A 12,919-nucleotide genomic window follows, 5' to 3' on the forward strand; every position below is an offset into this window, starting at 1 on the left:
GTATTAAGGGCAAACAGATACAATATTGTCAACTTTTCATTACTAGTCCATTACTCCGTGACATCACAGTAAGAGATTAGGCTGAGCCTTCTGAGTATCAGACGCAAAATATGCATGCACAAAGATAGTGTGCACTATTTAATCCTTATTGTTGTTGTTGTCTTCAGTCCTGAGACTGGTTTGATGCAGCTCTCCATGCTACTCTATCCTGTGCAAGCTGCTTCATCTCCCAGTACCTACTGCAACCTACATCCTTCTGAATCTGCTTAGTGTACTCATCTCTCGGTCTCCCTCTACGATTTTTACCCTCCACGCTGCCCTCCAATGCTAAATTTGTGATCCCTTGATGCCTCAAAACATGTCCTACCAACCGATCCCTTCTTCTAGTCAAGTTGTGCCACAAACTTCTCTTCTCCCCAATCCTATTCAATACCTCCTCATTAGTTACGTGATCTATCCACCTTATCTTCAGTATTCTTCTGTAGCACCACATTTCGAAAGCTTCTATTCTCTTCTTGTCCAAACTAGTAATCGTCCATGTTTCACTTCCATACATGGCTACACTCCAAACAAATACTTTCAGAAACGACTTCCTGATACATAAATCTATATTCGATGTTAACAAATTTCTCTTCTTCAGAAACGCTTTCCTTGCCATTGCCAGTCTACATTTTATATCCTCTCTACTTCGACCATCATCAGTTATTTTACTTCCTAAATAGCAAAACTCCTTTACTACTTTAAGTGTCTCATTTCCTAATCTAATTCCCTCAGCATCACCCGATTTAATTTGACTACATTCCATTATCCTCGTTTTGCTTTTGTTAATGTTCATCTTATATCCTCCTTTCAAGACACTGTCCATTCCGTTCAACTGCTCTTCCAAGTCCTTTGCTGTCTCTGACAGAATTACAATGTCATCGGCGAACCTCAAAGTTTTTACTTCGTCTCCATGAATTTTAATACCTGCTCCAAATTTTTCTTTTGTTTCCTTTACTGCTTGCTCAATATACAGATTGAACAACATCGGGGAGAGGCTACAACCCTGTCTCACTCCTTTCCCAACCACTGCTTCCCTTTCATGCCCCTCGACTCTTATTACTGCCATCTGGTTTCTGTACAAATTATAAATAGCCTTTCGTTCCCTGTATTTTACCCCTGCCACCTTTAGAATTTGAAAAAGAGTATTCCAGTCAACATTGTCAAAAGCTTTCTCTAAGTCTACAAATGCTAGAAACGTAGGTTTGCCTTTTCTTAATCTTTCTTCTAAGATAAGTCGTAACGTCAGTATTGCCTCACGTGTTCCAACATTTCGACGGAATCCAAACTGATCCTCCCCGAGGTCTGCATCTACCAGTTTTTCCATTCGTCTGTAAAGAATTCGTGTTAGTATTTTGCAGCCGTGGCTTATTAAACTGATAGTTCGGTAATTTTCACATCTGTCAGCACCTGCTTTCTTTGGGATTGGAATTATTATATTCTTCTTGAAGTCTGAGGGTATTTCGCCTGTCTCATACATCTTGCTCACCAGCTGGTAGAGTTTTGTCATGACTGGCTCTCCCAAGGCCGTCAGTAGTTCCAATGGAATGTTGTCTACTCCGGGGGCCTTGTTTCGACTCAGGTCTTTCAGTGCTCTGTCAAACTCTTCACGCAGTATCGTATCTCCCATTTCGTCTTCATCTACATCCTCTTCCATTTCCATAATATTGTCCTTATTACAAAAACATATTACTTTAGAAATTATTTTTTTTTTCTGTATGGGTCCTAACTCTCCCAGTTTTACAGGCTTGTCTACCAGTGAGTCATACTGAACATCAAAAGATTAAAAAATCTACTCACCAGGCAGCAGCAGAATACACGCATAAAAGACAGTTGTAATCGGCAAGCTTTCTGAGCCAGTGCTGCCTTCTTCAGGCAGAAGGGGTGAAGAGAAAAGAAAAAGGGCGAAGGAAAAGGATTTGAGAGGTCTAGGAAAAGGGTCAGATTTCAAGAAAGTTGCCCAGAACCGTGGGTTGGGGGAGACTTACCACACGTGTCCCAAAATCTACCCCTTTTCCTAGAGCTCTCCTGTCCTTCTCCTTCAACCCTCTTCCTTCCCCTTCAACCCTTCTACCTGAGAAAGGAGGCACTGGCTCCGAAAGCTTGCCAATTACAACCGCCTTTTATGTGCCACTGCTTGGTGAGTAGCTTTTTCATTTATCCATTTATATTATTTTGTAAGTAATTGTCTGTTTTCATTGAACATCAAAAGAGATACTTGCACAGGGTTGCCACAAGTTTCCCCAAGTGAAATTCCCTGATATTTCCCTGATTTCAAGACAAGTTTTAGCATTTTTCCCTGACAAATTTTGTCATCTCAGGGGTAATGAAATGTTTTTAGATGGAGAAAACAAGCCAAATGGTGTGTGTTTCATTAAAATGACTGATGTTATTTTATTTCAATAAAACTAAATACATTTGGTGACAAAAATATGCATTTTGTAAGAGTTGCAAGACAGATTTAAAATACATTCATTGATTTCGTAAATAACCTCAGAAAAAAGTAAGCCTCTTGAAAGACGTGCATAAGGCAGGGAAGAGTTGTGTAAACCAACACTGTAGGTGACCACCAATAAAATGTTGCTTTACTATGTTCATTATTGTTGGTTATTACCCTCTGTGTTATGTCTATTATTTTACAGGTATTGTGTGCTTTTTCTTTCAAGAAATGCCTGAGTACATAGTGTACATACCGTCAACAACTGTCACAGTTTTCCTCTTATTGTCTACACTTTATAATGTACAAACTACTTTCAAAGTTCCAAAATGCACTAGTATACATAAAATGTCTATAAAACACCACACTGTACCATGTACTTGCGGTGCGAGTGTCGCAATTCGTGAAATTCATCGCCTACTGCCCCAGCCGGTCGAGAAGCACCGCAGTCCTTGTTCCATGGATAAACTACAAAAATCCACTGCGTTATGCCGCACACAAACAAAGCTGACCTGCAGGCAGATCAGTGAAAGACCTGATGGACAGGGCCTGCACATTAGTGGGAACGATCAGCTTCAGATCAGCAGGCCTGCTTCCAGAAATGGCCTGTGGTTTTGGCCTGTCATGGAAGTTCACTTGTGTGGGCACATATTTGCGTGCCACCGTCACCATGTTGATGAAATGAGACTGTGGTGATCCATTCATGCAACAGACAACTTTACTCTGAGAATCAATATTGATGAGGATAGGTAGTAACACTCTGTAAATACGATCACTGAGCCGCAGACAGGCACATAGATAAGACAATCACATTCTCACAACTAAATTTTTGGCCACAGTCTTTGTCAGAAAACGAGAGCACACACATTTACACAATCACTCAGACACAACTCATGCAGTCATGACTGCTGTCTCTGACCACTGTGTCAACAGTCTCTCAGAATCAGAGCCAAGCAAACCACTTCTCATGCTTTCCTGCCTCTCATTGGCAGTTGCTAGGCTAACAGCAAGAACTGGTGGGCATCACTGACAGCAAGCTGAGGGGACTGGTGAACAGGGAAGAAGCTGTAGGAATGAGGGAGTAGGGAAATGGTGCACTTACTCGACCGCACCCAGCCAACGATGATGCATGGCATATCAGTGAACAAACGATTTCATCTACTGACACAAAAACAAGATTTTTCCAGTTTGTTTTTCCAAATTTTCCTGATTTCCCTGATACATTTGAAATTCCCCGATTCTCAGAATTCGTGGCAACCGTTTCACTGTATGATATAATGGCTGTTCTCAACAAGATACATCTAATTACATTTCTTTTCAATAAACAAATAAATTTGACAGTGCACTTAATCTTGTTAAATGAATAAAAACCTTGCTCTCTCTTTCCTCTTTAAGTTTTTACCAACATTCTATGACAACTGAGGTAACACAAGATAACAGCCTTTAAGAAATAAGGCATTCAATATACATTAACGGAGAAATGAATGTCTCAAAAAAGTGAAGTTGAAATAAGCGGAGACAGAAGGGGTGATTATTTAATTAAGGTAATAGCAAAATTTGTTGCAAGCACAAAGTGGGCTTATGAAAAGAATACCTCAAATAGGGCATGGCAGTTGTTAAAGAGAAGGAAAGAGGTTCAACCAAGTGGTAATAGGAAGTGATGAAATATCTGAATTAAACAAAATTATTCAGAAATGTCTAAGTAAGGATTTAGAAGATACAATGAAAATATGATGAGACAGATTTGTTGTCAGTAAGTGCCTTCAGAAGCTAAAATGTGTAGTAACACCAACAGACATATGCTATTGCTGTGTCCATCATCAGCACAACACATTTTGACCCCAGAAGACAAGTACTGGCCAGAAACACTGCCTCATAATTGATACAAAAACAATAACAGTACAATAAGGGAAAACTTAAAACTTTTGTTGAGCAGACAATGCTTATCCTCGGTTAAGATAGCAGACAGCAAAGTCACTGAAACTGCAGAAAAATAAGTACAATGGACCAAAACTACTTCAAATTTCCGCATAGTTACAAACAGAAATCGGAAACACGAATAGTCAATAATGAAGAGAATGACATTTTACATATAATTTCAGGTAATTTGTATTTAACCATACCAGGTATAAAGAAAAGAAAGGTGCATGGAGATGTATTATAGGCGGCAGTCAAAACTACGATACATGAGGAAAAAAGGAAGTAAACTGCTCAGCATCTCAAAAGTAACCAACTTAACTGTTAAGACATTTATCCCACTATGAGCCAAGATTGTCAATGCCTTCATGGAAAAATGTTTGCTTTTGCTTATGGAACTGTGATTGTACCCAGGTGTGCACCTATTCATTCGAAGCAAATCAACAGCCACAAAGGTCTTTCTTCAGGACTCCAAAAATATGTAAACCACACCAGAGAGAATGGGACTGTATGAAAGATATGTAAGGCCTTCCCAGCACAACTTCTGACACATGTGAAACAACCTCTGTAACATGTTGGCAAGCACAGTGTTCCAAAAAGTCAGTGAGCAGTGGGACCTTGAAGTCAAACAAAAAGGCCACCATGACTTTCCTGGAGTCGGCGTGCCTGTTGTTTCGCCACGCTGCAAATGTGTCACTGGGAAGTCCTTAAACATCATCTATACAGTCTCGATAGGTCCCCAAATGACTTCCATATTTTCAAACCCAGAAGAAAAAATTTGTGGCAGTCGATTTGTTTTGGATGAAGAGGTGCATGAATAGTTTGTTACCTTTTTGCCATCTGTCTCATTTTCATTTGAGAGCCACTTATATATTAGAAATGATTGAAGCTGGAAATAATCCATTCAAAAGTAGGTTGGAAAATTGTTAACAGAATGTTTGCAGAGAACAAGGCATTGATTCTGCAGTATCACATGTTAATACCATCCTACAGGTGTTATGTCGGTAATGGAATTCTAAGTTTCTGTTCAATGCCAATAGCAGTCTCACAGGATTTGGCTAACCTAACAGCATGGGTCCACTGAGCCACACCTCCAGCATCCCTGTACTTCTAGCCCTCTCTGCTGCTGCAATACAGAACAACTGGCAGCAGCTGCTCAGCCAACTTGCACTTCGAGCCACCTCGCTACAGGACAATGCCTTGTCACATTGTTGTAGCTATTATACGAGCCTGACTACTTCTTGTGGCATCGTTTGCAATGAGTCTCGCACATTTTGTGAAATAAAATGTTAAGTAAACCTTCTGTTTGCTGTGTTACTTGTTCACTAAACATTTTCACTGCTGTCCAGCAATCCTACAATGACAGTTGCCACACCACTCTGTAGCCCACCTCTCCTTACCATTGAATACGAAGTCATACACAACATCTGAAAAAGAGTCATTGAAACTATGTGACAGTTAAATGTAGTTACTTTCTTGCTACCCTGCCCCCCCCCCCCCCCCCCCGATTAACTGTCTTCTGGGTATGCAGTGTTTGCCTTGCTTGTGCACTTTATGTTCTAGGTTCCGCGTTCGCTGCTTTTGCAACCTTTTCTTGCCTTCTCTGTGCTATTTTTGCTTTTTGCTGTTGGTCTTTGGACATTGCTTAGTAAATAATGGCTACAACACTGCAATTGCTTGCTGGATCACCTGCAGTTGATCTAACTCAGTTTATTCAGTTTCAGAGTTAACAAATGGTGCAACTGCTTGAAGTGATTCGTCAGTTCAGGACGGTGCAGATGACTTCACATAGGCCGAACACAATGGCAGTGTCACCGCCTATTTACATGTGCCAACATTTCATCAGTTTGACAAGGCAAAGGAAGACTTAGAGTACCTCGCAAACTTCACGCAGGTCACAGCACATCACGCACAAGGTACTGACATTCTTGTTTCTTGGCCACTGTGGGACAGACTATTTATACATTTTGTGCCACACTATTACCCACACCATGCCCTGAGTTGGTAGACTACGAGGAACTACCGCAGGCACTTATGAAGCATTATGAGGAGAAGGTTCAAGTGGCAGCTGCCTGTTACAAATTCTATAGGCTACATAAGCAACAAGGATAGACATACCATCAGTGTGTGACTTTACTGCCTGGCCTTGTTGGACAGTGTAGATTCAAATGTGACTGGCCAATATTACAGTGATCATAAAGCTCCCAACGTCATCAGGCACAATGTAGTTGACTCTCGAACAGATCCTTAAATACCCATACTACTTCTTGCATCACGCTTTACAGACACTTTAATGTCAAGATTCGTGCGAAAGTGCAGCAGACATTTTTGAGGTGGTGCCTGTTTATTCTGTAGATAGCCACAACAAACAGGCCTCACCACTGTCTCGCAAACAACGGCAACAGCCACAGCCCTCATGTAACAACGTGTTGCGACCAGCACAATGTGTGAAGTTGTGTCGTGTCCTCACCGTAATACAGCACATGGTTGCCATCTTGCCTTGCCCCTTACGTGAAGCACACCCCCCCCCCCCCCCCCCTTTTTCAGCAAACAGGGACATGTACAGTCTATGTGTTTACAGAAGTGTAAGGCACCCTTGTTTGCGCTACTCCTTTGTGCAAGTCTAAGTCACAAACTGCGTGTAGCATGTTTTCAAAGTCCCACAGTTTCATTAGTGGAAAACAAGTGTCATAGCCATTCAGGAAAGGTTCCCAATTCATTTTAAGTGCTATGTGAAGACAACAAACTTTTTGTGTCTCTCACTACCACTGGACAATCAATCCATTTGCAACTCGACACTGGCACTTCAGGACTTTGTTCAACTGAAGCATTTATGAATTCTTCGCAAACCTCAGTTGTGCACATCACGCCATATGCTGAAAACGTATAACGGTGAAGATATTCCTGTATTAGGTGTTTGTAGCCTTCCTGCAACTTAAAAAAATTTGACAAAGACAGTGACATTTACAGTGATTTCTTCCTGACATGGTGCTAATATTTTGGTCTTGACTCTTTTGATTTGTTTGAGTTAAGCATTCAGGACAATGTAACTTCTGTTTCTGCATTTGATCCTCAGGGGACTGTTGCTAAGTTGTGTGCAGAATTTCAGCATTTATTTTCTGAGGGTTTTAGGCAAAGCCAATACTTTTGTTGCCCATGTCACAATGAAGGACAATGCACAGCCACATTTTGTTACAGCTCATCCAGTAGAAGGCTTTCCAAGAACAAGTGTCGCAGGAACTTCCTACAAGACAGTGGAGTCATATTATTGCCAGTCAATGGGCATCCCCTCTTGTTAATGTAAAGAAGCCATCCAGCAGACTCTGGCCATGCTCCAATTTTAAGTAAACTGTGGATCCTCAATCACTGACAGTTATCACTTGCCATGTCCAAAAGAACTGATGAATAAATTGGGTGCTGGCCATTACTTTTCCAAAACTGATTTGCACAACACTTACTTACAAATATATCTGGGTGAGCAGTTACAAGAAGTCTTGGTCATTAACACTCGATCTCTTCAAATTTTTGAGACCACCATTTGGCAGTGCCTCTGTACCAGACATACGTCACCACTTTCTGGAGCAACTGACTGCAAAAGTTCCTGTTTGCTTGAATGACACTGTCATCTCAGGTTGCACTCCTGAAGAACACATAAGTAGTCTTTGCATTCTGTTTCAATCATTGTCTGAAGCAAATCTCAAATGTGTGTGTCTTTACAAACTGAAGTACTTAAGACATGCCATCAATAGCCAGAGTGTTCACCAACTGCAATCACATTTTCCCTATCTGAGACTATCCATCCCCACACAATGTGCAGGAACTGCAATCTGTGTGAGGGAAGCTCACATACTACATCCGATTTATTCCTAACACCATTCAAATTGCAGCTCCCTTGCATTGCCTGTGCAGGAAGAATGTTCCTTTCGTTTGGTCGCTAGAGTGCTGGTCTGCTTTCCAGACGTTGAAAGAGGCTTTGCTTAGTGATCATTTGTTCCTGACAAACCTGTGGATGCTTCCTGTTACAGCATCAGTGCAGTTTTGTTATATAAATTTGGTTTGGTTGACAGTCCCACTGTCTTTGCTTCAAATTGTTGAACAAAGCTCATTGTAATTATTTGCGAATTGAAAAGGTGTCCCTCCCCATTGTTTATGGTGCGACTTAAATTTCACCATAATCAAATCCATCCATGTTAACCATGTGATCCTAGTGCATGCAGTGTGCTTTCAGATTTCATGCCTTTCTGGATGCAGCACTGCCTCCAGCTCCCATGGATCCCGCATCATTGGTGTTAGTCCCAGAATGGATGGAAGCCAATGCCCTATCACGGTCATCACTGTCTCGACAGCAACTACTACCTGGGGTGGGCCCTCCCTTCCGATGGCTGGCCCATGTGCCACCTCGGGTCTCTCTGCAGTTGTCGGGATGCCTCCATCTTCATTTTCTGGTCTACCACTAGATGTGGGTGCACACACTCTGTCTGGTTTTTCAGAATGTTCCTGGGCAGTCTCAGGGTGGATGGCAGGGCGCAGGTGGGAGCTCGACACCAGCCCCAGTTTCGACTCCCATCTCCTCATTGCCAGTTGCGTCCGGCCCTCTCCCCATTGTCGTCTGCTCGTTAACACTACACAATAATGATGAGGAGATCTGAGGGGACGGATGTGGTACCACATATTGTTACCACCCCACAGGCAAGTTTCTGTACAACACTAATAGCAATCACGCAGGTTCTAACAGATAACAGGCTCAATGGCACACGTCCGCTGACCCACACCTCCAGCAGCACCGTATTTTGAGTGACCTCTGCCACTGCAATATAGGACGGTTGGCAGCAGTCACTTATCGCACTCACACTCAGAGTCATCTTGCTACGAGATGCCATGCAGACAACGCTACAACCTCATCGCTGCTGCTACTGTATGTGCTGGACTCTATGTCTTGTTGCATCATCTGTAACGAGTCTCATACATTTGGAGAAATACAAGTTAAGTAGATCTTCTGTTCCCTGTGTTACTTGTTCACTAGTCATTTCTGCTCCTGGCCCACTTCCCTACGATGACAGTTGCCACACCACTCTGCTCACCTCTTCTTCTGTACAAAGTTGAACATAACAGATTCAACCTATGTGAATATAGTGGAACCTCACTTCACGAGCACCTCCCATGCATAACAAGTTGTGATGATTTAGCAAGATATCCATTTGCGTGCAATGGGGGAAACATAACATTCAACAATATGAACACTTTTCATTGTTGCCAGTAGCATATGAATAATGTATTTAGTATGTACTGCACTCTGGGTTTAGCACTCTTTCTGCTACCATCTTAGTGCAGCATGTGATCACACTTTTTTCTAAGATTGTGTTCACACAGTGTTTTTTTGTGTGCCAATTACCTTTGTAGAAATGTCCCGGTAACGGCAAATCAGCAATCTTATGATGCAATAAAAGAAATGTTGAATGCATGGGAATTGGTTGCATCGTGCATTGAAAATAAGTACCCCAATAAAGCAGTGGCTACATGTGCTATACATTTATTAGATGATAATTCTATGTCACATTTTTGCCAAGTGTTGAAGTATCGTCAGAAATTACTATAGACAGCTTCCTAGTAAATAAGAATTAGTTATGTATCACGAATAATAAAGTACATAATACTGTATGTATAATTTTTTTAAATAAATGTCAGAAACAAAACAAAACTTTTGGTACTTTTTCTACATGGAACACATTACTGTATTTTACATTAATTTATATTGGATAAACTGTTCGCTTAATGAGTGTTTCACACTATGAGTAAGATTCTAGAACAAATTAAGTTCGCTATGCAAAATTCCACTGTATACTGATGCTATAGTCATCAATACTGAAGCTTTCATTGGGCTTTATCAGGATAATGAGAAATACAGAACTGAAATATGAATGGCATACAGTGACTCAGTGTCACCAAAACTAATAAACAGTTCTAAAGGGAGTCCTTAATTGGGGAAAAAAAAGGAGGAATGTGATAATGAAACAATTTTCATTAGACTGATTACTTTGTACTGTTTGCATTTAATGCAGATTAACTTCACCAAGTAAAGTAAGAACTTAATAGATCAAGAGTTTGAAAGTAGGCTTGAAAATTAGGTAAGTAAGTTGATCCGTTATTACATGTAATGCAACTGAAGGCAATGAACATATGGACAGCAGAAGAAATGAACAGAATAGTGAAAATGGCCTGCATTTCTTTTAGTAAACTAATCAGAACTTCTTGTGTGTCTGAAATGGAAATTTTGCATCGTGTATTAGTAGTGTTGACTTACGGCAGTAAGGTACAGACTTTGTAATGACAAAACCTTCCTAAACTTGAGAGTGAGAGACGGATATTGGTAATTACTAAGAGACTGAGAAATTGACCAGGAAAAAGACCAGAGTGAATTATGTAATAAGGACTGCATTGAAAATGAAGAGGAGGAGGACAGAACACATGGACAAGAAAATGTATGGCAGATGGACTAGAGAACTTCTTTATTGGATTTAAAAAAGAAAGATAAAGATGATACACTAATGGAACATGGGCAGGTGACACTAGAGAACATGCAGGAACAACATGGATATATACATGGATACATATATCTGAAAACCAATATGCATGGAAAAATCTAGTGGAGGTCTTTATCCAGCAAGTGAATGTCAAATGGACGAGGATGAGATACAGATGGCATTTTAAACACCACAGTTAGTATTTCCATTAAAATTACCCACAAGTTTTTTTTTTTTTTCTAATCTCTAAATCATACAGTCTGAAATTAAATGAGCAGTTTACACACCTTTGGATACATCCCAGAGCTTTACTTTGCGGTCTGCTCCACCGGTTGCAACAATTCTGTCAACAGGACTCCATTTTACTGCATGGACCTCTCCTTCATGAGAATCCTATTTGAAAAACATACACACGGAGGTAAGTCAGTGAATCAACCTACTACAAATAATTTATACAATAAAGGAAAAACTTTATCAGGGATGTTCATCTTCACATCATAATTTATAACATTAATTCATTAACTCAAAAAATATTAGTCTGAATAACTTCCATTATTAGCTATGTTTTCTTATTTATATTTCTATCACTTAGGAAATTTTGATGAATAACAGGAGTGATGGATGAAAGCAAGCTATTATGATTCTATATGCCCTTTCCTCAGATGATGTACTGTAAAGTATGGATGAAAGGCAAAGGCAAATTCCATATTTCTAGATTTAGGGAAAGCATTTTACAAGGTCCCCAACTGCAAACTGTTAATGAAAGTACAAGCATATGGAATAGATCCCAGACATAAGAGTGGCTCTAAGACTTTTTAAATAATAGAACCCACTATGTTGTCCCTGATGGCGAACATTCAGCAGAGAAAAGGGTATTGTCAGGATTCCCCAAGGGAAGTGTGATGAAACTGTTATTTTTTAGAGACATAAATGATCTGGCAGACAGGGTGAATAGCAATCTGTGGCTACATGAAGATTATGCTGTAGTGTACAGTTTGCTGGGAGAATTAAGTGAAAGGGTGGCTCACCTGTAAGAGGGACTGCGTATGTGAGGCTAGTGCGACATATTATTGAGTACTGATTGAGTGTTTGGGATTAATTCCAGGTCAGATAAAAAATGTGAATTGTTGTTGTTGTGGTCTTCAGTCCTGAGACTGGTTTGATGCAGCTCTCCATGCTACCCTATCCTGTGCAAGTTCTTCATCTCCCAGTACCTTCTGAATCTGCTTAGTGCATTCATCTCTTGGTCTCCCTCTACGATTTTTACCCACCACGCTGTCCTCCAATGTTAAATTTGTGATCCTTTGATGACTCAGAACATGTTCTACCAACCGGTCCCTTCTTCTCATTAAGTTGTACCATGAACTCCTCTTCTCCCCAAATGTATTCAATACCTCCTTATTAGTTATGTGATCTACCCATCTAATCTTCAGCATTCTTCTGTAGCACCACATTTTGAAAGCTTCTATTCTCTTCCTGTCAAAACTATTTATTGTCCATGTTTCACTTCCATACGTGGCTTCACTACATACAAATACTTTCAGAAACGACTTCCTGACACTTAAATCTATACTCGATGTTAACAAATTTATCTTCTTCAGAAACACTTTCCTTGCCATTGCCAGTCTACATTTTATATCTTCTCTACTTCGACCATCGTCAGTTACTTTGTTCCCGAAATAGCAGAACTCCTTTACTACTTTAAGTGTCTCAGTTCCTAATCTAATTCCTCAGCATCACCCGATTTAATTTGACTACATTCCATTATCCTCGTTTTGCTTTTGTTTATTTTCATCTTATATCCTCCTTTCAAGACACTGTCCATTCTGTTCAATTGCTCTTCCAAATCCTTCGTTGCCTCTGACAGAATTACAATGTCATCGGCGAACCTCAAAGTTTTTGTTTCTTCTCTATGGATTGAATTTTTATTTTCTTTCCTTTACTGCTTGCTCAATATACAGATTGAATAACATTGGGGAGAGGCTACAACCCTGTCTCACTACCT

General features: G+C 40.4%; 1 protein-coding gene across 4 annotated transcripts in view; it reads right to left on the reverse strand.

Moving 5' to 3' along the window:
• Window positions 1–12,919, reverse strand: part of LOC126277975 (autophagy-related protein 16-1-like) — an 865,117-nt gene that overhangs the window by 766,063 nt on the left and 86,135 nt on the right. For all 4 annotated transcript variants that reach the window (XM_049977631.1, XM_049977633.1, XM_049977632.1 and 1 more), the window contains one exon: window positions 11,202–11,307. In XM_049977631.1, the coding sequence (XP_049833588.1) occupies window positions 11,202–11,307 (106 nt within the window). The remainder of the gene's footprint in view (window positions 1–11,201; window positions 11,308–12,919) is intronic.

This window comes from Schistocerca gregaria, chromosome 6 (genome assembly GCF_023897955.1).
Source record: "Schistocerca gregaria isolate iqSchGreg1 chromosome 6, iqSchGreg1.2, whole genome shotgun sequence".
Taxonomy (NCBI): Eukaryota; Metazoa; Arthropoda; class Insecta; order Orthoptera; family Acrididae; genus Schistocerca; species Schistocerca gregaria.